Below are 26,235 nucleotides of genomic sequence, written 5' to 3' on the forward strand. Positions count from 1 at the left end.
AAATTAATTGTGATTTCTCGCTAAACCCTACTGACATGTTACCAGAGGGGTGCAGAGCTTATACTGCCAAGGTAGTTCGCCATTCTTGTTTTTCTTCCCATGCCGAGTTTCCCTTCACAGCTAAAAGGAAGTTAGAGGAGGGGAATGCATGCAAAGGTGACAAAAAATCCAGTGCTCAGGTACTCTGAAGGTATTAAATAAAGATCCAACTTATGAAACAGATTGTTATCCCAGGTGCGCCAGTACTGAGCACCAGAAATTGCAGATACAACTTTCAACCTGGGTGTGAAGACTTTATTACATTTGATTAACAATTCATTCCAATATTGGAGGGGGCAGGGAGGGAATAAAATACGCAATTGGTGTTCACTAATATGTAAAAAAACCCCACCCAATGACCATTAGGAAACAACGCACTGTATTATAGTGGATACGATACACTTCTGACAAGATTTTAAAAGTAAAAATGAAATCATTATCTACAACTACAATTCATTTTCATAGCAAGCAAACAACACGGGGAAATTTCCACTGTTGGTGCTTATAATATTTCATTGCACGATTCTGTATGTTTTTTTTTGCCGAAGTGCCTTTTGCAAGAATTGAATCTGCACATGGAGGATATGTGCATGTCTCTGGTGTGGTAAACCTTTTATTGTGGCAACCATGAACAGCCACCACAAAGCAGCATCTCAATACAGTTTTGCCTACACCCCAACTACCAGAGGCCTGTATGATCAGGCCTCAGGGTTATCAGGAGTCATTTTCACATGCTCTGTGCTCAACAATCCTTCTGATAGTGGAAAGCAGTTGTGCCAGTCAAGTCTTCCTCCCATGCATCTCAAAAACCCCACTTAAGCTTCACGGTGAACAGTTGCTCCACAGAAAGCATATACTTTGTGCAAATCACTTGGACCGCGGCATTTCTACAAGATGGTTTCTGGATTGAGTAACAGGCTCATTTTCAGTCCAAAAGTTCGGAGTGGCTTTTCCTTGCTTGAGAAAGAGAGAGAAAATACGAGGGCACACAATTAGATTTATTCCAGGAAGCCAAAAGGAATTTGCTCTCTGCAACATTTAAAGCAGCAGCTGTCCTGACCATTCCCTTTCAACCAGTTTAATCAGGGAAGAACGCGGCAGCTAACTAAGGACCAAGCCAATAGACCTTTGCTTCTCTGTGAAGTTTATCATGGTGAAAAGAATGGGAGAACTTCAGTGCTGCTTCAGAGTCACATCACATGAAACAGCTCCAGTATACCTGAAGGAGCGTCTCCACCCCCATCGTTCTGCCTGGACACTGAGGTCCAACGCCAAGGGCCTTCTGGCGGTTCCCTCTCTGCGAGAAGCCAAGTTACAGGGAACCAGGCAGAGGGCCTTCTCGGTAGTGGCACCCGCCCTGTGGAACGCCCTCCCACCAGATGTCAAAGACATAAACAACTACTGTGGTACCTCGGGTTACATACACTTCAGGTTACATATGCTTCAGGTTACAGACTCCGCTAACCCAGAAATAGTACATCGGGTTAAGAACTTTGCTTCAGGATGAGAACAGAAATCGTGCTCCGGCAGCAGCGGGAGGCCCCATTAGCTAAAGTGGTGCTTCAGGTTAAGAACAGTTTCAGGTTAAGAACAGATCTCCAGAAGAAATTAAGTTCTTAACCCGAGGTACCACTGTACCAGACTTTCAGAAGACATCTGAAGGCAGCCCTGTTTAGGGAAGCTTTTAATGTTTAATAGACTATTGTATTTTAATATTTTGTTGGAAGCCGCCCAAAGTGGCTGGGGAGGTATTATTATTAAAACTGGGAGGAACAAAAATAATTCAGAACTGTTAAGAATGTTACTAACACAGGTGGGCAGTATTATTATTACAGTTTTCACAGTTTTTTTGATCCACTAGATGTCTCAGGCTGAAAAATCCTATACTTCACAGGGAGTTAAATTCTCATATACTTTTCTAGGACTGCCAAACAGACATGCACAGAATTTCTTTGCCATCGGTCTGGCTTCAGAGATTTCAAGAGGCCCCTCTCACACGTTTGCAGTCGTGTCTCTGGAAGTGTGAGGGCTAGAAACCTACACAAAAAACACATTCGAAACCAGATGCTTTAGCCAATACCACTCCTACCTTTGTTTTGCAAACATGAAGTTTCTTCTGAGTCTCACAGATGTGAGTGTCATTGTCTCGGCAACTCGTCTCCGATGCAGCTGTGTCCATCAGACTGCTAGTACAAGTCTGAGTGCTGTAACCACTGTCCGCCTGGCGAACAGAAATGAGAGAAGAGAAGTGATATTGCTCAGTTTCTAAAAAGCAGCAAAAGATGGAGAAATTACAGCATACCAAAAGACAAAAACCTAGCATTGTCATCACCCTGATGACATGGCTTGGCAGAACAGAAGCCCATCGCCTCTACTGGTCCAAACCAAGCCACAAATGGGAAGCTTAAGAAGAGGAAAGCTTGTTTTCTTCCGTTTCACACAGAACAAGCCACAACAAATTGTCCATTGATATACTGGAAGCCCGCAACTTATGTGGGGGTTACGTTCCGGGGATTGCACCTACAGCACATTGGGTTTGACGGTGGGTGGGATTGCCAAAGTCATTCCCCCCAGAACCTTGCCTCCTTTCAATTCCACTTTTATTTTTAGCCACGCACATAAACCTGAATGTGCACAAGTTAAATGTGGGCTTACATTGTGGGCTTACTGTACATGGAAGCGTCCCTAGGAGAAATATTCTTGGCTAAAGGATTTCCTCCAGTGTTTCTGCCTAAGCACAGCACAGCCACAAGATTACCACTGAAAAGGGCCACCCAAGAAACTATGGTTATAGCCATAGCTAAAGAGACATTTTGGTTGTATTTTTAACCTTACAACTGAATACTTCAGGCATAAGAATGCAGTGTTATCCTGCCGTTCAGTTTTTGTCTTTTTCCCTCCCTTGAACCGGGTGTTACAAGAATAATTTAACTTTCAGAACTGGTGTTTGCTTGTTTTCCGCCTCTGTGCCCTCTCCCATTTCTTCGTGTCCTCACAAATACACCAACACTCTCCACCTCATTCATATCTTTTGCGTAAAGGGGTTCCTGAGATCAAGGAACATGGTTCTGTTTATGTGTGGATACAACAGGACTCCATTTTGAATCAAGATGGCCGACTGGAATCCTGAGCAATGCCAGGTACAAGGCTGCTAGTTTCCTACAGGGAATGTGTGTCTTTTCCTATGCGTACATACACACCTCTTTCAACACATCTAGAAAAATACATGGATCCCAGCAAGTCTCCAAGGGAAAAGATTACTGAAAATAATAATTCTGCTGAATAACAGCACTGTTTTCAGCAGCCAGCCAGACACCTCCAAGCATCAGAGCATGGAAAACAACAACTTCCCCCCTTTGGCTAAAGGTATACTGGTGCTGAACATGGGAGTTTCCATTTAGATGTAGCATGAATAGCAGCTGCTGGAAGGCTGGACATGGGGAACCTGTGGTACTCAAGATGTTCCTGGGAATTGATGGGAGTTGAGAGTCCAGCAACATTTGGAGGGCCACAGGTTCCCACCCCCTAGTTGTACAGACATGGTTTCCAGCATATACTGTATTTTTCGCTCTATAGGACGCACCCGACCATAGGACGCACCTTGTTTTAGAGGGGCAGAACAAGAAGAAAAAAATTCTCCCCCTCTCTGCTCAGCGCCCCTTCAGCGAAGTGGCAGGAGAAACGGAGCCCCTTCCATTTCTCCTCGCGCTTGGCTGAAGGGGCGCTGCGCAGCTCTCCCTCTCTGCTGAAGCCAGGTTAGTCTTGCTCTCCTGGCTTCAGCAAAAGGAACCCAAAGCCTCTGGAGCGCAGCGGGAGTTCCTGCTGCGCTCCGGAGGCTTCAGGTTCCTTTTGCTGAAGCCAGGAGTGTGTTGCTATCGCTGAAGCCAAGGAGCCTGAATTCGCTGCATAAGACGCACACACATTTTCCCTTAATTTTTGGAGGGGAAAAAGTGTGTCTTATAGAGCGAAAAAATATGGTATTCAAGATGGCACCCTCACTAAATTTGAGAGACCACAATGGACCCAAGGTATGAAGATACAGTTCCAAGTGTGCAGGGCCCAGAATGCGTAAAAAATCAAGGCAGTAGCCTTACCTGCATGCTACTGCTCTCGCAGGGACTGGCGCTGCTTTCAGCTAGAGGCGACATGCACATACAAGAACTTTCAATACTGAAGCCAGCCATTGGCGTGCAACTATTCTCCGCCAATCCCTTTACCAAGTTCTCGTCCAACATCTCCGGATCAACCATATCCACCGTATAGTTTTCCTTGAAACTACCCGGGTCGTGGAGAAACGTCAGCCCTTCCTTGCGGGCTTCAGGCACGTCTGGTGAGATAGACACCCGGGCAACCACCAAATGGGTGCTATGCGCAAACGAATCCCCATTCAATGGGTGCAAGTTGACCTTCGATTCTGCTGGCAAGGACGTTTCTGCAGGCAAAGCCTTGGCTCCCTCCTCCTGCCCTTCGCTCAAACTTTCAGGTGCCAAAGGCAGACAAACGAGGGAGCTCTGATAAAATGTCGTTCCTCTACGTGCCACAAGTCTCATGGGGGAACAACTTTTTAATGGAGAGCATTCTGTGTAGGAATTCCTGGTCCCGGCAGGAGTTAGTCGGCAGGAGTTAGAAACAGAAGGAATGTCTGGGGAGCGAAAAGTAAATTGTCTTTGATCTGCATTTGGGGAAAGGAGGTGCGGGGGGGGGGGGGGGAGAAACAGGAACAGATAATAAGTGAAACTGCTTCAAAACAGTAAATTCCTAAAGGAGACCGGGGGGAAAAGGGTTACAAATATTCTGGGATGCAAAATGCAAGACAAAATAGCAACCACCTTATTGTATATTTCAGGCTTGTTAGGACAGAAAAATCATAGGAAAATGGGAAAGCTTTCTGACGCTCAGGGATGTATTAGGGAAGTTTTCTTGGCTCGGTTCCAGTTCAAAGATGAAATGGGCCAATCAAATGCATTATGTATTATTAGGGTTTATTTCTATGCCACTACTTTTGTCCCAAAGTGCCCCCCACCCCTAAGTGGTTAAAAGCACACAACAGCAAATGAGTCTGGTCAACCACTTAAGCAAAATACCTGACAGTGGTGTCTTTCTTATCTGAATGCCAATCGGAGAAAAAGCTGGAGAAGGAATATTTGCAGGACTCCTCTCTGGAAACGAAGGACTCGGCAAGCTTCCCAGACTGCAGGTCCTGGAGCCTCCCTGAATCGGGCTGGAGGAAAACTGGCCCTTTCAACATGGAAGAAAAGTTCGAAAGAAGGTTAAACAACAGTTGCACACCTAGAATGGCTCGCTCTCTTCTATTTCTATACTGCCCTTCATCCAAGGAGCAGAGCATTGTTTACAATATAAAAACACAAAAATGCACCACGTGGTAACAAACAAAAGGAACACCCCCCCCCCCCCGCAGTTTAAAAGGCCAAAGACTGGCTCATTAGCCAAAGGCCTGGGAGAAGAGGAATGTTTCTGCCTGGCACCTAAAGATCTGTAATGAAGATGCCTGGAGAGTCTCCTTAGGGAGAGCTTTCCACAAGCAGGGAGCCACTGCAGAAAAGGCCCTGCCTCATTTTGTCTGTCCTCCAGATCTCTCACAGAGGAGGCACATAGAGGAGGAGTCAACGCCAGTGAAACTTGAAACATTCCACAGCCCAGTTCTTTCAATTATTGCCACCAAAGAAGGCCACCACCCTTCTTTTCAAAGTCTTGAGCTCAAAATTAAGCATGCTGGCTGGATTCAAAGAGGGCCTCCAACTCAGCAGTGTGTCAGAAATAAGGCAAGAACCACAATTCATCAGAATGCAAGAACTAGAAAACTCCAGCAGACACAGAAGACCTCTTCCTAGCTGTGAGAATCCCTGCCCAAAATTCTATCTGGGTTCCAACAGTTCACACACTGGACCCGATTCAGCAAACTGATCCTGCTACTGGAAGCCCATGCAAGTAGGATAACCCCCAGAGCAGCATGCGGCGGGGGCAGAATTGCCTGCTCTGTTTGTAGTCACTCCGCACTGAATTCCTCAGTGTGTCTATGCGCATTACAAAATCATGGCTGGTGCCTGAATTTCTGAAAGTCTACTTCTCCTATGGTGTGGCCAAACAATGTGTACCAAAAAGCAGTTTGATGCACAAGTTTTCTAGCCACGTGATGTTGATTCAGCAAGGTAGAAACTAAATCATCTAATGCGAGGCTAGGGAACTTGTGGCCCTCTGGATATTCCTGGGCTCCAGCGCCAACCATGCCTGACCACTGGCTGGAGCTGAAGGGAGTTAAAGCAAGGATAGGAAAAACTGTTGGGATTCCTAACGGACCATAGTGATTTGGTTTTTTCCTTCCTACAAATAGGAACGGTAAGCACTGCGAGCTAGCAGTACATCACACAAAGGAAGTGAAGCTAACTCTTTATTAGCAAAAATAAAGGATCTGCCCAGGAGTGTCAGGGTAATGAGCGCGGTGACACATCTCCAACAGGTCTTGCCCCATGAAGCAGCTGCCGAGACAGAAGGTCCCTGCCTCCCCACAGCTACCTCAGTCCCCTCTTCATCAGGGTTTCTCCAAAGCAATTTGAGACTGCGCCTGTATGTCACTAATCTCTCCTCCATCCTTTTAACGCCTGTCCTGGTTCTGGGAGACCGGGGCCGGGGGGAGCTTGTAGCAGGAGGAGAGATGTTCATGCCTTTTCACCAGCCTAATGCATCTGTGCCTCTTTGCCTCCCTCCTCTCCTGTTTTAGCTTCTGCCTCTAATTCTGAACTTTCTCTGTCACAGACTCTCCCAGCTCACTAAGTCCTGTTTTTTCTTCTGCTTCTGACACCACTTCCTCCCAGTCTGCTCCTTGTTTTGTTTTTTTTCATTCATTTTATAACACAAATAAAAAACACAGACAGAAAAAAACAATACAAATTCTTGTCACATCCTTATTTTTCTAAACATTGTTAAGTGGGCTTCCCCAAGTCCCACCTATCTGATTTTCATTTTACTTCATCTTTAGCAGTCTACACATATCATAATTTCTAACCATCTCCCCCCCCCCCTCTTACTTTAACCATAGAAAACTTCACATTTTATCACTTATAAAATACACTACCTTCTACTTCTAATCCTACCGCCTATATCCACTTCCAAAGCTATTCTAAGATTTAAATATTAACATATTTTTTTTCAAATATTCCTTAAACTTCTTCCACCGTCTCTTCTCTCTGGTCTCGGAGTCTCCCGGTCAGTTCGGCAAGTTCCATATAGTCCCAAGTCTGCTCCTTCTGACCACTTCTGACCCACCACCATTTCCCAGGCTCTGAGCCTTCTTCTCAAGCTTGGGGGTTCCCCAGCTACTTCCCCCCACCATTTCTCGGCATTCAACCAGCCAACAACACTAAACACAGCTCAGCTGAAGCCCACCACCAGCAAACACCTGTGTACCTAGGTCAGCAGCACTGGCCAGGAGCTGTCCTCTGCCACATCTAAAGGGCACCAGCCCACCTAGATGCTTGTTTCATAGGCATGCTACTGTACTGAAAGTGTCTGGCTTGTAGGAGCAAGATCCTTACCGAGCTGGATGTATTTAGAGGGCTTCTACAGCGGACTGGAGAGATGTCTATTGAACACAGTACTCCAAGAGAGGCTGGGACATTGTGTGGACTCTGAGGAGAAGGGGAGAAGCTCTCCGACGAGAGGCTTCCGTTCTCGTCTAAAAAAAGCTTTCTCCTCAACGAGGAAGTGCTCAAGCTTTCCTGAGACTGGTCGGCCAATTCATCGGGTTTAAAATATTCACCTGAGGAACGCAAGAATCACAGCTGTCAAGGAAACCATTTCCACACAGTTGCTGCAAGTCAAGTTGTTATTCCTTACGTAGCTAGCATTAAATAAGTACAGTGGTACCTCGGGTTACAGACGCTTCAGGTTACAGACGCCGCTAACGCATAAATAGTACCTCGGGTTAAGAACTTTGCTTCAGGATGAGAACAGAAATCGCGCGGCCCCATTAGCTAAAGTGCTACCTCAGGTTGAGAACGGACCTCCGGAACAAATTAAGTTCTTAACCCGATGTACCACTGTAAATCTAATAAAGCACAAAGGAAAAGCTATTACAAAATCCAGCAGCCGGCTTAGCACAGCCCTTTGAAGCCCTTAGGATTGCATTTAGGGCTATTTAAAACCCATGGGGTATGAGTACACACACAGGATTGCAGTCAAATCTCCCACCCACAATGCACTGCAGCGTCGCCACAGAGACAGCTGAGGATCTGCATAGGGCAGAGCAGGCATTGCCACAAGTCTCTCGTTCAACTCTTCCTTCAGTCGCGAGCCTGCTGTGTGGCACCAGATAACCTCACAGCCTCAGAACTCTGTGCTATGGGGGGAAAGGAAGAACGCCAAGCTTTCCTTACACGGTTGTGGTGACTTCATGGAGATCAGAAATATGAAGTGTTCAAGGAAGGTTCAAAATTATGGTTTGCTTCCAACCAAGTGTTAATCAGACCCACTGAATTTAATAGAACATGCTTATCAATTTCAGTGGCTTTACTCCAAGCAGAACAGCACTGGATGCAACCAATGAAAAAGGTGTTGTAGCATGGAGAGCTCTGGCTCATAGTTTCTACCATATTTCATTCATTTCTCCCTCTCACCTGGTTTCTGTCTCCCTTCCCCAAAACCACTCAGCACTTCATGGCCATGAGTTACACTCAGAGCTCACTGAGTTGTGCGTTGCCTTCTTAGGGCTTATTTCCTAAAGATGTTTTGTAGTTCCTCAAAACTTGGGCCTTCCCCTGAGTGTGCCAGTACCTTCTTCATAAGCAATGGCACCCAAGACTAGACAGCAGGGACAGAGGGAACGATGGCATTACCATTGCCACCATCACCTCAAGAAAACTCCCATCGTACCCATTTCCACAGAGACTGGATCTAGATGAGCAGTTCTCCCCACATTACATACCTAGTATTTTTTCTATGTCAAAATCAACAGGCAGAGATAATACTGTCTGGCAAGCAGCTGCAGAGAACAAAACAGAATGTTTAGGGCAAAATCATCAGGGTCAAAGCTTGAAAAAACCCCCACCCAAAAACATCATGACCATGATTTGATAAGAATAACTGCATTTGGACATCACAACAAACTATAATGGGTCCTGATGAAAGCAAGCCAAGCACTGCACAGCACACCCCCACCCCCACAACAAGGAAATTGAAAGTCTTTATCTCCATTTCTATTGACTGCCATTTGGCAAGTCACCTGAAACCTAAACTTTGGATAAGAGTAGTTGGAACACACCAGTTTTATACTCTATGGTTTGAATTTGTGTTTTTCCAAACGGGCCAGTTTAATATTGTTCTCAGGTATGGATGGAATGAGAAGCTGTGCTCTGCATGCATTTAGACTGAGGTACAATAGACAACACATTGCACTGAGCAAGTTTCCCCTTCCTCATCTCGTTTCATACAAACCATTGTTTCTCCCAGGTTGCACGGTGATTTCTCTGCTAATCGGCGAAGCGTTACTTAGATCGATACCTGCAAGATATCAAGTTCCCAGTTAAAAGCTGGCGTGACATTAACACAGAAACAACAGAAGAATCATTTAACATATCCAGCACCATCCCAAGAATTCAGGGAGAACAAGTGCACAGGAAAAGGAATGAGCTGTTTTCAACCAAGTTCTGCTGGTGCACAGACTTCCACTTGGCACAACAGGACTTCTCCTATCTCCTTGCACAACTCCTGCCAGCAAATCTGTTACACAGGTTCACCCATGGTGGTGGGGTTAGGGGAGCACAAGGAAAGAAAGTCCCAATATGCTTGCGCTAATGGGACAATATTTCCAATACAGTCATATCTCTTGTTATATCCTATTCAGGTTGCATGTTTTCAGGTTGTGTCCCACGGCGACCTGGAAATACCGGAAAGGGTTACTTCCGGGTTTCGCCGCTTGCACACGTGCAGATGTGCAAAATGACATCACATGCATGCGCAGAAGCGGAGAATAGTGACCTGCGCGTGCGCAGACGTGCAGATGTGGGTTGCGTTCCGTTTAGGTTACAAACGGAGCTCTGGAACGGATCCTGTTCGCAACCTGAGGTACCACTGTACATTGAAACTGGCCTGCCACGTTTTACATTTGGCTGCAGTTCAAATCAGTCAATGTGGCAGTTCCAAAAAGCTGCTGAGCTTGGTAGTTGTAGACTTTTCCAGCAGGTGGGAAATTGCACAATAGGCATCAGTTCCCAAGAACTTTGGGCACTCTCAGTAAGAGGGCTTAGTACACTGGTGGAGTTAGAGAATCCTTGGTCCCGCAGTCCCTCCCTGACAGCTTCAATCAGAGGAAGAAGTCATGTTCCATGTCTCTCCTCCAGCCAAATGTTACCTGGCAGGACATGGTTCAGTGTTGCGCAATTCACTTGTTTTATTAGAATCTCAGAGTGCAGGACACACAAAACCATGCCCAATGTGACCCACGGAGGGTTCCCACCCCTGATTTAAGCGGTTTGCATGGGAACCTTTCCCCATTTTGATACAAGAGACAATACTTACACCGAGTGGAGTTAAACTGAGAAACCTGTTTCTCACTGTGATCAGTCCAAGGAGATGGAACAATGATGCTTTTGGTGAAGAACTAAAAAAAGGAAAATGTTGTTATGTGTTTACCATGACATTGTGGGCGACAGTCAATTTAGAGCACAAAGGAGTAGTTTGCTCCTCATCGTGCTATAATTCCTAGGAACTACAATTCCCATGATTCTTTGGGGGAAGCCATCTATGGTGTGGGTGTGACGTGAGTGCAGCTTGCCACGTTGTCTAGATCTGATGATCATTCTAGTTACAGGTAGGTAGCCATGTTGGTCTGCTGTAGTCAAACAAAAAAATTCCTTCCAGTAGCACCTTAGAGACCAGCTAAGTTTGTTATTGGTATGAGCTTTCATGTGCATGCACACTTCTTCACATACCAGAAGATTCTTCAGATATCTGAAGAAGTGTGCCTGCACACGAAAGCTCTATAACAAACTTAGTCGGTCTCTAAGGTGCTACTGGAAGGAATTTTCTTTGTTAGATCTGATGATGTGATTCATCTTAACTACGGTTAGCTAATAAAGCCAGCTTTGGTAACTATGGCTCAAAGATGGCTTGTTTGAAACAAGTCACACTTCATGCTAACCACAGTTTCTTGGTCTGGGTAACGTAAGCTGCAGTTCAGCAGAAGCAAAACCTTCCAGACTCCTCCACTCCCCCCAGTTGTGACGTGGGAGAGAGGATTGCAGGAGCCGAATGCTCACTGAGACCAATTCCTGCTTATTCACGTTAGACTAAACTTTGAGTGTTGCCACCATCTGCGTACCAAAAAACATTTAACACAACCTCCCCGTTTATTGTGAATGTATGCACAGCTACCTTAGCAAAGGTTCAATGTACCCTACTCCAAACACTAGTCAATCAAAACAACTCATCACATAACTCCCACATTGCAGGGGATTGGACTAGATGAGCCCCTGGGTCTCTTCAACTACAATTCTGTGACAGAATTCTTCCTGGATGCTTCCACATCAAACTACTTGGTGGACTGTGTGCTGCAAAGTTCCTCGACAACAGGAAGAACATGCCAAACTAAATGAGATAATTGTGTTTTGTTTTTACAAACTTAGTTGTGTCAGGGAGAAGAGTAGCCTAGAGCCATTTTCTCTGATAGAGCCCTTTTCTATTATTATTTATTATTATTATTTATTGAATAATACCTGGAGGTCTCAGGGCAGTTCATAGAACCAAAAGTGTATTCTAAGTGCAAGATGCCTTTGTTTTAACTATGGAGGAATATTATAGTGCTACTAATAATTATTAATATTTATCCAAAGCAGCAAGCAATATATTACAACAAAACATACCCTCAAGTACAATAAAATGCCATAAAAACTAACAATATAGGATAGCAAAACCACATTTTCAGTCTTCACCTGAGGCCCTCCTCTAACTGCTCTGGCTTTTATTGTAATGCACTGTTCTTTTTCTGATTTTACGTAATGCCCTTAAAAGTTTATATTTGCCTGGAGACTCCTTATGTGGCAGTTGACTAATGAATTGATTATTGAATAATTAAGACCAGGAAAAACGCTTTCCAGGTTAAAAGGCTAAAGAGTGAACTCAACCAACTCTACATCCCAAGCGACTGTTCTAACTTTTCCACATCCACACCCCAGCAGAAAGAACTGATACACTCCTGGAACAGCTTCACTGTGCGATGAACTAACTGCGGAGACGAGGCTTCAGGCCCGATACCTACACATACAGGTTAAATTACAGTGGTGCCTCGCAAGACGAAAAGAATCCGTTCCGCGAGTCTCTTCATCTTGCGGTTTTTTCGTCTTGCGAAGCAAGCCCATTAGCGGCTTAACGCTATCAGCGGCTCAGCGGGCTTAGCGGATCAGCTGTTAAGCGGCTTAGCGGATCAGCTGTTAAGCGGCTTAGCTGATCAGCTGTTAAGCGGCTTAGCGGCTTGGGAAAAAGGGGGGGTGGGAGGGAAAAAACCCTGCAGGAACTCGCAATACATTTTCGTCTTGCGAAGCAAGCCCATAGGAAATTCGTTTTGCGAAGCACCTCCAAAACGGAAAACCCTTTCGTCTAGCGGGTTTTTCGTCTTGCGAGGCATTCGTCTTGCAGGGCACCACTGTATATTCCATGTATCGTTAAGATGTCTAACTCAAGAAATGATAGTACTGATGGTTACCTCTTCAATGGCTTTTTGTCTTTTTTCTTCCATCTCTTTATCTATTCTAAAATGTGAATTTAAAGGAAAAGGAAAACAGTACTGTTAGTTTACTGCAGAAAAATAAACCGACTCCAAGATATAGAATAATCAGGGTAGCAAGCCAGGTAGGTGGTTGCAACTTTTCAACAGGTTAAAGGAAAAAGAGAATCAGTTCTGTTGGCTGAATGCAATAGAAGAAAACTGACCTGGCTTGGCTTAGATACAATGCTTGACGTCGTATGTCTTCTGAGTCTATTTCCACAGGGTTTATTAACGCTAGTTCATCTATAGACCATCGAAATTTTGCAGGCGTCTAAAAGGAGGAAGAAAACGCTACAATGACATATGCCACAATCGACTTCCTTGTTTCAAGATAAAGAAGCAATCATACATCCCCAGGAACATCTAGTTCAACCTTTCTCAACCTGTGGGTCCCCAGATGTTGTTGAACTACAACTTCCATCACCCCTAGCTAGCAAGGCCAGAGCTCAGGGATGATGGGAGCTGTAGTCCAACAACATCTGGGGACCCACAGGTTGAGAACCACTGATCTAGTTGGACAAAAGGTTCCCTTAGAGTAGTTTTCAAGTGGTATTCCAAGGAGATTCCCATACAAAAAGATCAGTAACAGTGAGCTAGCTTCCATGACAGCCAGCTCTGCAATATTAATCTTGGATGTTAAGACCCCCCAGTTCAGCCCCCATTCCAGCTCAGAAGATGCAAGGTCTATTTCTCCCAAACATCTGCCCTCCAAGAACTTGAAAGGAAAAGAGCAAACTGGTCAGGTGTGCATCAGAGATCTGATTTGAATGACTTCGGACATACAAATGCATGAAAATAAACAGAATACACACGACAACATGTGGCAAACCACAAGTCTTACCACAGAGGATATTGTGGATTTAAACACAGTTGGACTTGACACAATCTGCTCCTGCAGGTGGCTATAATCACTTGGGCTTTCAAAGGGGTTCTGGACTGCGAGCTGCCCAGGTGACTCTGGTGTAATCTGCATCTTGACTTCTTTTGCATCACCCATAACTGTCAGCTGAACCTAAGAAATGGACAAGGAAAGCACTTGCATTAGACACATCAGCACCCTACAGATTTAAAGCAAGTGTGCTTTACGGCAGGGATGGGCACCCGTTGGTCCTCCAATGCCCATCAGCTCTAGGAAAATCACATTAAAGAGCCTACCAGTGAGGTCCAGTGCCGAGGGCCTTCTGGCAGTTCCCTCGCTGCGAGAAGCCAAGTTACAAGGAACCAGGCAGAGGGCCTTCTCGGTAGTGGCACCCGCCCTGTGGAACGCCCTCCCACCAGATGTCAAAGAGAAAAACAACTACTAGACTTTCAGAAGACATCTGAAGGCAGCCCTGTTTAGGGAAGCTTTTAATGTTTAACAGACTACTGTATTTTAATATTTGTTGGAAGCCACCCAGAGTGGCTGGGGTAACCCAGCCAGATGGGCGGGGTATAAATAATAAATAAATTATTATTATTATTACCCTGGTTGCAAAGATGCCCCAGAAGCACAAGGCAGAGGCTGGCGGGGCACTCAGTTTCAAATTTGCATTGCCACAAAAGCCTAGAGGGCTGCCACAGTTCACAACTACCTTGGCCCTTTGTATGAAACACCTTGCCCAAATACGCAGAGCTTGCAGTGGAAGACTGCTATTATTAATATTAGAATTTATATACCTATACCTACAGGTCTCAGGGCGGTTCACAGGATAAAATCAGAATATAAAACCACAAAGTACATAATGCTAGGTGTCTGTCCCATTCTAGCATAGCTGGTCAGTGATGGTTCTGCCAGGGGTGGTGCAATGGTTAGTATGCTGAACCCTTGGAGGCCACGGGTTCGATTCCCTACGAAGCTCGCTTGGTGACCTTGAGGAGCCAGTCGAAGCCTCTCAGCCTCACCTACCTCGCAGGGTTGTTGAGGGGGATTTAAATGAGGAGCGTGAGAAAAACCACATAAGGCACCACGAGCTCCGTGGAGAAAACGGTGGGATATGAACACATCAAATAATAAGTAAATAAAAACAACAACGTGGCAGATGTGAAATAATTTTTACAAAGCATCAACGGTCTTTTTCTCTTGGCCTTGGGTAGCAGCTAGTTCCTTGTTTCTCTCCCCAGGAAAGAATCCCAACACTTCAGTTCTCAACAGCTGAAATGTGAACAACTCCCAAGAGATGTGCGCTCAAGCAGTTAAATTTAACTTATTGATTGATCTAATTCTTGTACTGCCCTATTTCTATACAGTTTTTTTCATTAAAAACAAAACCCCACATATATAGCAGAATACAGTGGTACCTCGGGTTAAGTACTTAATTCATTCTGGAGGTCCGTTCTTAACCTGAAACTGTTCTTAACCTGAAGCATCACTTTAGCTAATGGGGCCTCCTGCTGCCGCCGCGCCGCCAGAGCCCAATTTCTGTTCTTATCCTGAAGCAAAGTTCTTAACCTGAAGCACTATTTCTGGGTTAGTGGAGTCTGTAACTTGAAGTGTATGTAACCTGAAGCGTATGTAACCCGAGGTACCACTGTAATGAAGGCAACAATATAGATGTGGCAAGCTGTATTTAATGCTGTATTGTTTTTAACACTCGGTTGGAAGCCGCCCAGAGCGGCTGGGGAAACTCAGCCAGATGGGCGGGGTATAAATAATAAATAATAATTATTATTAGCTGGGAAGCAAATAGCTGCAGGCACAAAGGCTGGGGAAACCAACGCGGATCTCTGGCTACGGATAAGATTCCCCTCCTACTTTTGCAGGAGCAGCTCCTTGATCGCAGCTCTGCAAAAAAGGATATATTGACTGTTGTTAGCCGCCCTGAGCCCGGCTTCGGCTGGGGAGGGCGGGATATAAATAAAATTTATTATTATTATTATTATTATGATTTGATTTAATTAATTAATTAAATGAATTAATTAATTAAACCTCTATATAAATGGAGCATATTGGCACCAGGCGGGCAAACCCCTTCCAGGAGGAGGCAGCCCTTTCCGAAGCCCCAATAGCATCTTACCTGCCGCTCATTCGGACTCGCCCTCCTGCCGACTCTACAAAGTTGCTCAAGGTATTTAACTTCTTTTTCCCTGCCGGCCAATCAGCGCGAGAGACCTCGGCGGACGCAGCCAATCACAGCTCAGAGCGGGAGCCCCCCCCCGCCCCCCGCCAGCATCTCTCGCTCTATATATCCATTTGAATCGCTTCCCTGGTTTAACCGGCTCGCGTGGGCAAAAGGAACGCAGAGCGACGCGGGGGCGGGGCTTCAATTCAAAACGGACGGACGCTCCCATTGGCGGGGAGGGGGAGGAGGAGGCGGGGCCGCGAGCGGGGGGGGGGAGCGGGCCAATGGAGCCGCGGAGCCCCAAGCTCACGCAGGCGCCCTCCGTCAGGCCGCGTGAGGAGGTGCCTCGTTCGCACCAGCCGCGGGAAAGAGGCAAGGAAAAGCCGTAGAGGTAAGGGAACGTAGCAGAGAGCAGAACTTCCGGTTCTGAATTGAAAACGGTCCTCTCTGAACCATTGAAACATTTCTCTCTCGTGTTTTATACACATTCGTAATATATTGAGCATTATATATCTATAACACACACACATATATGCAGCATATTTGTATATAAACACATAATAGATATAATAGATATCTATATATCTCTATGTATTATATATGATATACACAAACACATACATATATATTATTCATGTTTTATATAGATAGATCCGTTATATATGTTATATATCTGTATTTTATATAGATAGATATGGTCTATATAGATATCATATATATATAACAACACGCACACCCTTAACACACCCATATATATGATGTGTGTGTGTGTGTTAAGGGTGTGCGTGTGGTTATATATAGATATCTATAATACAGTATATATAATTTTATATATATATTGTATATATAATATGCACAATAATACACACACAGCATATCTGCATATAAAAACACAAACATATTATAAACAGGAGTATATCTATACATTTATATATTTTATACTTTTTATATAGTTAGATCCGTTATATATGTTATAGATCTGTGTTTCATATAGAGAGACATGGTGTATAGCTATAGATATAGGTGTGTTATGTGTGTGCGTGTGGCTATATTTAGATATCTTCAATATATATAGTTTTTTTATATGTTGCATCTATCTGCTGCGCTAGGCTATGAACGAATTAGAGGAGCGCCTTGGGTGAGCAGCCGGGCTCAGGAGCCGCTTCGGCGCAATACCCGGACGTGGCGGGTGACACCTGAAGCGGGAGACGGCCGTTGTCTCTCTTCGGTTCGCGCACGCGCACACCATCCCCTCCGTCTGCGTCGGGGTGAGGGAGAAGGAGAAGGGGAAACTCGACGCCGGGAGAAGCGGGCGCTTTTCTTTGGCTTTTGCCCTTCTCCATCATGGCGAATCCCGCCGCCAACTTGAACGCCGTGAGGGAGACCATGGAAGGTGAGGGCCTCGCGCTGCGCTGACCGTTTATCCCTCCCCTCACACGCCCCTGCTCGCTCCCTATTATTAATATTATTATTATTCATTATTATTCATTATTATTATTATTATTTATTGCGGCTACGGCTATTATCAGTGCCGGATTTAGGTATAAGCTAAACAAGCAAAATCTTAGGGCCCCCACTCTTTTGGGGCCCCCCAAAATTTTTAAAGAAAAAACAACACCTCTGGGTGTACACTTCCAAAATATAAGATAAAAAACAAATAAAATAAAACCTACATACAGTTAGAGCTTAATAATCATTTCACTATTAGTATACTTCTTAATTGTATTTCAGTTCAACAATTACTTTGGCAAAATACATATTTTGTTATGTGCAAATGGCTTGAGATACCTATTAGGTCCATAAATTACCATATAGCATATATTCAACACAAAAAACAGCAACCATTTGTTGTTGACAAAGGACAGCTGGACATGTAAAGGGCCGCAATACCTTCAGTAGCTTAGGGCCTCATCAAACCTAAATCTGGCCCTGATTACTATTATTATTATTATTATTATTATTATTATTATTTATTAACCCAGCCAGATAGGTGGGGTATTATTAAGGTAAAGGTACCCCTGCCCGTACGGGCCAGTCTTGACAGACTCTAGGGTTGTGCGCCTATCTCACTCAAGAGGCCGGGGGCCAGCGCTGTCTGGAGACACTTCCGGGTCACGTGGCCAGCGTGACAAAGCTGCATCTGGGGAGCCAGAGCCGCACACGGAAATGCCGTTTACCTTCCCGCTAGTAAGCGGTCCCTATTTATCTACTTGCACCCGGGGGTGCTTTCGAACTGCTAGGTTGGCAGGCGCTGGGACTGAACAACGGGAGCGCACCCCGCCGCGGGGATTCGAACCGCCGACCTGACGATCGGCAAGTCTTAGGTGCTGAGGTTTTACCCACAGCGCCACCCGCGTCCCGCCGGGGTATTATTATTATTAATAAATAATACTACAAAACTAGGCTGAGGAGAAAGAGAGAGAGTGCTCCAACCAGGGGCAGCCCAAGCCAATTTGCTGCCTAAAGCAAGATGACCACTTGGCTCAAAAGTCTGACCACGCTGGTGGGGTGAATCTTCCTTCGGCACTTGAGATCCTACATGGCACCCCATAATAGGTCAGGCAAGCTAGATTGGGGGGGGGGTGTTGCTGCAGGGCAGGCCCCATGCCCCATGCTTCGAGCCGCTTTACACACGCACACACCAGAGTTTGCCACCCGAGGCAGCTGCCTCACTCCACCAGGTGGGAGGGCTGGCCCTGACTCCAACCCGGAGCTAGGGCGTATTCGGTTAGAAAGAACGCTGGAAACAAATCATACAGAAAGCCAGACTTGTCCCAACACTCAGCCAGGAACCAAAGCTAGCCTTAGGGGTTTCCACCACAAGCTCTGCAGAGGATTGAATCTTAAGTCCTCCCCCCTTAACTGGGCTAATCATAGAAGTTGGAAGGGACCGCGAGGGTCATCTAGTCTAAGCCCCCTGCCATGCACAAATCTTTTGCCCACCATGGGGCTCGAACCCAGCAAAATATTCCGTTAAAATTAAAATTCAATTTAATTCAAATTAAGGAAAAAATAGCTCTTATATTTGGTATTTTACTGGTGGCAGTGAATCACGCCCCTCACTTTATGAACATGCATTGAAAACAGCATATTTTTATGTGTACAAGAAATTGCTAGCCCAGTACAGCCATACAATATTAATTTGAAAATATTTTTTCAGTCCTGCTGGAGATATCTAGAATTCTAAACACTGGTTTAGATATGGAAACCCTCTCTATTTGTGTGCGACTTTGTGAACAAGGGATAAATCCAGAGGCACTGTCTGCTGTCATCAAGGAACTGCGCAAAGCCACGGAAGCCCTAAAGGTATGATTAGTTTTTGGAAAACCAAAATGATCTGTTCAGAGCTCTCAGAATGTTACAACATAAGCTCAAAAACACCCGTGCACTAAATCTGCAGAAATCTGCTTTACTTTCCAACACTGCACATACTTATCTTACTTTCCAAAACCACAACTTTCTTAACCTTTGAGACTTCATCAAATGATGTCTTCTTAAAAATAAAACAGTTTGTAGTTTTCTTCTATCATTCATGCGAGAACAGGCTTTTTCTCTCACTTTTTCTATAGGTACACACAGATAGCATGAATGTAATTCATAGGCTCCTGTAGGAGGAGGAAAGGTGGGATATAAATTCAATAAATAAAAATATATTATTAGGGCCTTAATAATTGGAGAAGATATTACAGTACTGTTCAATTAAAAATAATTTCCTTTTAAGTAGCCTGATCTGCATACTTCCTCAGAAGCAGGTACAACATTTTAGTGGAGTGTACATCCAAACGTGTAAAGTTGCAGTTTTATAATATGTTTTTAGTTCTGGAAGACAACTGACCTTAAGGCCAGGGAAGCTATTTGATTATCAGATTTGTTTTGAATTTATGGCACCATCACACAAAATGGTTGCCGCATGCAGCAGGGATATAGTGGTGGACTTGCCCCATCTGCAGGATAGAGATGTTTGGATTGCAGCCTAAACCTTATAAAGTTAGGTTCTGTTGTGCCTCAGAACATAAGTCTCTTGGAAGAAGTACTACCCATCAGAAGTTTAACAAACAGAATATAAAAATAAGCAGCACCGGAATAAATGTTAATACCTTATTTGACATTTTGATTGAATTGTCTATATGCTGCTGTAATTTATGCATATCCTGTGTTCCAGGTTCAAAAGAAATCTGTAAATAGAAGAATAAAAATTTGTGACAGTTGACATTCTTTTGTTTAGAAGTTGGCAGTTTTGAGTTTATAGCTTTGCCTTAATACAGACTCCATAATACATGTGTCTACTTGCAAATCAATTAGATTTGTGCATGCCATACACTTATGCACATTTTGCTGTGGCATTTGTGGATAGACAATTTGATACCTTAGTTTTGATCACAGCAAAGCTGGAGTTACTGGATAGCTCCAGTCACCAGATACAGACTTGTCAGGAAGAGTAAGATTGGGATTGTTGAACACACTGTACAGTAAAATGTTGTTTAGGAAGGAAAGAAAGGAAGAATAGGGTTCAGAAACACTGAAAACAGATATTACCCTTAAGAGTCTCGTTGATAAGATCTACCTACTAACACGAATCCTTGCTGCATCTCACCCTTGAATGGATGCACTTGTTCCTTATTCCACCTGCCCATAAACAGTTCAAGATAGTTTTCAGAATTGCTGATATAGTTTAACAAAGCAATTGATTTAAAACTAGTTAACCTCTGAACTTAATCACCTTCCACACACATGTACAAAGAAATAATAATCAGCCTTCAAGCAAGAAAGGTTTCGCCCTGGCTTTTGTGAACAGAAGCAAGCACTTGCAGACAAAGCACCTGTAAACTGGTGATGAATGTACCTGCTAAACCTTGTCATCTGTGGTAGATAGGGAAGAGTGCCAAGACTTGGTTCTGACTCCCCATGAATTTCTCTTCCACCCCCCAGAAGATTGGCACACCTGTAATATTCCTCCTAAGCAGAGCTGCTATAGCAGTGATCACAAAAGGTTGATTGGTTAGGAAGAAGTGCTGTTGTTTCTGTCATTTCAGCACAGGTGGCTTTGTGTCCAGGCTGCAAGAGCAGTCTTTCAGTACTGTTGGTTCATCTGAGAGGTAGTTCATGGATTTAGTCTAGGGTACCTACCCTGGCAAACACACAACCTGCTGCTCAGTTGCAGTGGCTCCAGGACAGCGATTCCATCATCAACATCCTTTCAGCATTAGGTGAAAAATAAAAAGCAACACATTTTATGCAGCTACAAGCTGCTGTGATACAGGTCCATAATGTTAGTAATCTTCATTTTTGTTTTTCACAAATTTGCTAAAATCAAGTTACTTTTTCTAGGCAGCTGAAAACATGCCAAGCTGAGTCTGTGGGACAGCATCTTTGGATTGAGGCGAAGCTTGATGTGGGAGGCTAACAGATGATTTCAAGGTCGTGTGCTGTTTAGAACTCCAGACATTATAGGTTGTGTTGGTTTCTGAAGTCTTCACTGAGGAAGAATATAATGTAAAGGTGTATAAAAAATTTAAATATGCTTATTAGCCAATGATGTATCTTTATTGCACATGATATTTTGAAAATATTGTAAATATGTATTCCACAAATCTGAGATGTAATTTTATTGGCAGTCTTTCAAATATTTCTTATCTCTGAAATAGTGAAACTGTACTAAAAACAACCATATGATATACTACCTTCATGTTGCAAAACACTATTGGATGTGGGGTATGATTGACTTTCTGTTTTAAAGGTACACAAAATTTTGCATAAGGTTTAAATAATATTTTCCATTCAGAATATTTCACTAAATTAAAAGCCACTTGCCATCTTGTGAAGAAAGTTGCCATTAGGCACCTTTGCTTTGTTTAAATATTTCCATATTGAAACAAGATATTTCATGTATACAATGGAGCTTTTTACTGGGGCTGTGTGGTGCAATATGGTTAAAATTAAACACTGCTTGATTTCAGTGGAAGAGGTATGCAAATGCTTAAACATCATCCATTGCAATTAATAGTAACTAAAAGTGCTTAATGTTGACCGACAGGATTATGCATTACTATTATGTCATCTTTCTTATTGTTTGTATAGTATGTAATAACAAATAATAGAATATTATTATATAAAGTCCCTTGGAGAGGTTATCAAACTTAGTTGGGGAATATCAAATTACATTTTTATTTATGGGGACAGGTTCATCCTTCAGTTTCACAGTGGAATGTTCATTTAATGACCATGGGAAGATTGAACATAAATCAGGGGCGGAAAATGTGTGAACTCTAGCGGTCTTGGTCATCACAAGAACAGTTTTATGTGTTTAGTGATAAAAGATGTTTGCCTTAAGGATTACCTACACATTGTTTTTCTCTGTTCATTTAAAAAATTCTGTTTTCTAAGTATTATGCTTGTATTCTGGATATTTAAAGGACTATCAAGGAAATAGTCAATGCTGATGTCTAAAATAGAATAATTGGGTTTTATACTATCATGAAGGAGGAAGACACACTCCAAGTTTATATTTTAAGTTGTGAAACGGCTGTAGGAAAATAACTTTGTTTTATTTAGCGAGAAGAGATGTTTCACAGCCCAGTTCTTTGAATTTATATTAGTAACATGACTTACTTTATTGTTAAAGCTTCATGAACTTTCTGTTGCTTTATAAGAAATAAAAACCATTCATTGCCAACCGTGATATTTGCTTGCAGATTAGTCAAAAGAGTGCTTGGAAAGTAGGCAGTGGCAAGAAGAAATTAATCTAAAGAAAATGGGTGGTAGAGACATGGAATTGAAGAAAGGAAGAACCAGGGATTTAAGTCAGACTTTGGTGTGGCTAGCCTGTGGCCATTCAGAGGTCAGTTTATACAATAATTCATAAAAAATAAAAATTTCCAAGTGTCCATAGGTGCCAGGATATGGTGAATCCAGACCATGATGCTTAGACCTATCACACTTTGGTGGGAGTTGTGCAAACTCCTGGCTAAGATTTTCTAAAGCTACAATTTTTGGGAAGATCATCAGCTACTCTCTACAGGTTGTATTCACAACAATAAGTAATTTTATTATTTATACCCTGCCCTTCTGGCTGGGTTTCCGCAGCCACTCCAGTGGCTGCTTTGCACTAATGAAAGTGCGTTGCTTATGCAAGAAAGGGGACCTGATTTTTGGTGAGCACTCCCTACCTATTGCAGTATCCTGTGCCCCTTCCAAGGGTTGGGGGAACCTCTGGAACAATTGGAATATATCATGGAGGTCTATAATCGAGGTCAATATGGAATATAAGATTGGAAGAGGGTTGGTGAAAATGGAGGCTCCACCCTGTACCACTTTCACTAGTACAAAACCACCATTGGATACCACCCTTAGTTCATATTTCTGCAGTGAAAATGCTTGTTCAGGCATGTCTTGTGTGTTGTTCCCTGTGGCTCTACACTTTCAGATTAACATGTCTAGTTGTTCATGCTGTCTGCTAAAAATTGAAGGGAAATCCTTTGCTTGCTATTTCCCCTTGCAAATGGCATCTTTGTGTAGTATTTAATTGCCATTGAACAAGTCCTTGCTGGCTGTAAAGTGTAACAAATCCCCTTTCACTCGCTGAATCTGACAAAACAAAAAAAATTCCTTCCAGTAGCACCTTAAAGACCAACTAAGTTAGTTCTTGGTATGAGCTTTCGTGTGCATGCACACTTCTTCAGATACACTGAAACAGAAGTTGCCAGATCCTTCTATATAGTGAGAAGGTGGGGAGGGGTATTACTCAGAAGGGTAGTGGGAATGGGTGATTGGCAGATAGCTGTGATGAGCCTGTTGACGACTCTTAACGACTGCAATAGGTCTTACAGGAAAAAGCAAGGGGTGAGAAGGTGAAAAATGGCTTTGTCATGTATAATGAGATAAGAATCCAATGTCTTTGTTCGGACCAGGTCTCTCCATGGTTTTAAGTTTGGTAATGAGTTGCAATTCAGCAGCTTCTCTTTCCAGTCTATTTCTGAAATTCCTTTGTAGTAAAACAGCTACTTTGAGATCTTGTATAGAATGTCCTTGGCAGTTATCTTCAATAGAACAGAGTTTTTGGTGTGGCTAATCCACTTCTTCAAAATCACAACTTTAGCCCTTAATATCAATAAATGGTTCATCAACAAAATCCGAGTCTGAAAACTCAGAAAGTTTGAAATTCTATTTACATTCAGTGTTCTGAATTATTAACTACACTGGCATCCCATTTGCACCTTACCCTGCTACAAGAAGGGCTGGAAATGATTTGAGAGAGAGAGAGATGCCATTATACCCAAAGTGTCAAGACCTGCTGTTGTGATCTACAACCCACCCCAGGTGTAGAACAGGTGAAATTTGACACACACATCTTTAAATGCTGCTTATGAAGAGCCTTAAATAGTGACACCGCTAGATAAAACTCAGAAGAGGCAAAGGCAATTTATGCGGAAGCAAGCTTGTTAGATTTTTAGAGAAATAGGTCTTTTTCACATTAACAACCACAAATAACTGCACCACCCTGGGCTGGTTGGAGAAAAAGGTATATAAAATGTAATAAATAAATTTTCTCTGAAATAAAGTCCTACTGTGTTAGATGCCACTAACTTTCAAATAACCTCCCTTTCCTCCCTCCATTCCTTTCCCTCTCATAACATGTTGGTTGGACTGTTAGCCTGTGACAGGGGCTTATGTATAACACTTACAATTTTGCAGGTGATTCATTTATAGTTGTTTTTAAGCATGCTTAGGGTTGAACCCCTATTTCAACTGCCAGTTTCTGATACATTATAATTTGCATGTGAAATGTGCATTTCTTGCAAAATTTCCAGAGTTTGCTTTTTGAATAATAGGAAGAAAATCAGTTGTTCATTTATGGGGATAAATACACTATATAAGTTCTCTATGTTCCGCTTAGCAGCTGTGTGTTGTGGGCAGCCCATGCTAAAATGTACTTCTTTACATTTTTTTCTGATGACCAGTGGTTTGTAACAAATAAATGTGAGTGGCTGGCCTTGCCTTGAAGTTATCACAGGGAGGAACATGTGGCGCAGGATGAGCTAATTGTCTGGAAGGAGCTCTCCACCCCATCCCACCCCAAAATCTGGAGCTTCCTGTCTCTTGGTATTGCGGCCATGCCATATTACTTGTTTTTTTAAAATCGGAACGTCCAAAATAAATGATAAATTCTACAAAGAATGGTCTTTATACATTCTGAGCATCTAATTCAATTTCAAGGCCTAGGAGCTGTGTGTGTGTGTGTGTGTGTGTGTGTGTGTGAGAGAGAGAGAGAGAGAGAGAGAGAGAGAGAGAGAGAGAGAGAGAGAAAGAGATTCAAATCCCCATATTCCAATCTACAGCACTTCAAAAGGATTAGTATATTTTTAAAATAAACCACTTTAGCAATTAATTGCCTAATTCTTCCCCAATTTAACAGAGGCACCTGAGGAGAAAAGGTTAATACTATGTTCGGAAAATGTTTTCTTTTAAAAAAAGAATAGGCAAGCAGAAAGCATTGACTGTTCTAATCCACTAGATGGCAGCCAAACATTGACATCCAGGCTGGGGGGGGGGGGCTGCGCTAATGCAATCCTCTGCAAGTGTATGAAGAACGCTCCATGGTTTTATTTGTTGTACCTGCTACCTACCTGTCCGTGGACTGTCTCGCCAGAGTGGTGCATGCTCTGGTTATCTCCCGCTTGGACTACTGCAATGCGCTCTACGTGGGGCTACCTTTGAAGGTGACTCGGAAACTACAACTAATCCAGAATGCGGCAGCTAGACTAGTGACTGGGGGCGGCTGCCGAGACCACATAACACCGGTCTTGAAAGACCTACATAGGCTCCCAGTACGTTTCCGAGCACAATTCAAAGTGCTGGTGTTGACCTTTAAAGCCCTAATCGGCCTCGGCCCAGTATACCTGAAGGAGCGTCTCCACCCCCATCGTTCTGCCCGGACGCTGAGGTCCAGCGCTGAGGGCCTTCTGGCGGTTCCCTCATTGCGAGAAGCAAAGCTACAGGGAACCAGGCAGAAGGCCTTCTCGGTAGTGGCGCCCGCCCTGTGGAACGCCCTCCCATCAGATGTCAAAGCGATAAATAACTACCTGACATTCAGAAGACATCTTAAGGCAGCCCTGTTCAGGGAAGTTTTTAATCTGTGATATTTTAGTGTATTTTTGGTTTCTATGGAAGCCGCCCAGAGTGGCTGGGGAAACCCAGCCAGATGGGCGGGGTACAAATAAAAAATTATTATTATTATTATTACTTAATATTTATTTTTATTTTCAGTGGATTAAAGAAAAGTCTACAATGGCTCATCATGTGAAGGGGAAATGTAGGAGACCGCCAAACTGTGATTTATAATTTGTCCATAAATGATCTAGAGGTAGATGTGAGCTACAAGGC

General features: G+C 43.5%; 2 protein-coding genes across 3 annotated transcripts; one reads left to right on the plus strand and one right to left on the minus strand.

The window, feature by feature from the left end:
* Positions 1-279: 279 nt before the first annotated feature.
* On the minus strand, positions 280-15,989 carry BORA (BORA aurora kinase A activator). Of its 2 annotated transcripts, XM_028728378.2 has the most exons (12): positions 15,811-15,988; positions 13,659-13,829; positions 12,982-13,088; positions 12,755-12,800; positions 10,573-10,654; positions 9,490-9,555; positions 8,981-9,037; positions 7,593-7,816; positions 5,124-5,277; positions 4,134-4,711; positions 2,129-2,260; positions 280-996 (listed from the first exon to the last, which is right to left on the minus strand). In XM_028728378.2, the coding sequence occupies exons 2-12, from the start codon at positions 13,812-13,814 to the stop codon at positions 907-909; spliced, it is 1,692 nt and encodes a 563-aa protein (XP_028584211.2). In that variant the 5' UTR covers positions 13,815-13,829; positions 15,811-15,988; the 3' UTR covers positions 280-906. The 2 variants fall into 2 exon arrangements, with proteins under 2 accessions (XP_028584211.2, XP_028584212.2); XM_028728379.2 differs by lacking the exon at positions 8,981-9,037 and having other exon boundaries at positions 15,811-15,989.
* Positions 15,990-17,092: 1,103 nt separating this feature from the next.
* On the plus strand, positions 17,093-22,528 carry MZT1 (mitotic spindle organizing protein 1). Its single transcript, XM_028728380.2, has 3 exons — positions 17,093-17,248; positions 19,016-19,161; positions 21,184-22,528. The coding sequence occupies exons 1-3, from the start codon at positions 17,200-17,202 to the stop codon at positions 21,205-21,207; spliced, it is 219 nt and encodes a 72-aa protein (XP_028584213.1). The 5' UTR covers positions 17,093-17,199; the 3' UTR covers positions 21,208-22,528.
* The last annotated feature ends 3,707 nt before the right edge of the window (positions 22,529-26,235 follow it).

This window comes from Podarcis muralis, chromosome 4 (genome assembly GCF_964188315.1).
Source record: "Podarcis muralis chromosome 4, rPodMur119.hap1.1, whole genome shotgun sequence".
Taxonomy (NCBI): domain Eukaryota; kingdom Metazoa; phylum Chordata; class Lepidosauria; order Squamata; family Lacertidae; genus Podarcis; species Podarcis muralis.

Excerpts from the sequence above, each read along its gene's own strand:
- BORA (XM_028728378.2), bottom strand. The coding sequence starts at position 13,814 with ATGGGTGATGCAAAAGAAGTCAAGATGCAGATTACACCAGAGTCACCT. Across the intron at positions 9,556-10,572 it reads TCAGTTTAACTCCACTCGGT|GTATCGATCTAAGTAACGCT; the intron begins GTAAGTATTGTC and ends GATATCTTGCAG. Across the intron at positions 9,038-9,489 it reads GCAACCTGGGAGAAACAATG|CTGCTTGCCAGACAGTATTA; the intron begins GTTTGTATGAAA and ends TGTTCTCTGCAG.
- MZT1 (XM_028728380.2), top strand. The coding sequence starts at position 17,200 with ATGGCGAATCCCGCCGCCAACTTGAACGCCGTGAGGGAGACCATGGAA. Across the intron at positions 17,249-19,015 it reads CGTGAGGGAGACCATGGAAG|TCCTGCTGGAGATATCTAGA; the intron begins GTGAGGGCCTCG and ends ATATTTTTTCAG. Across the intron at positions 19,162-21,183 it reads AAGCCACGGAAGCCCTAAAG|GCAGCTGAAAACATGCCAAG; the intron begins GTATGATTAGTT and ends TACTTTTTCTAG.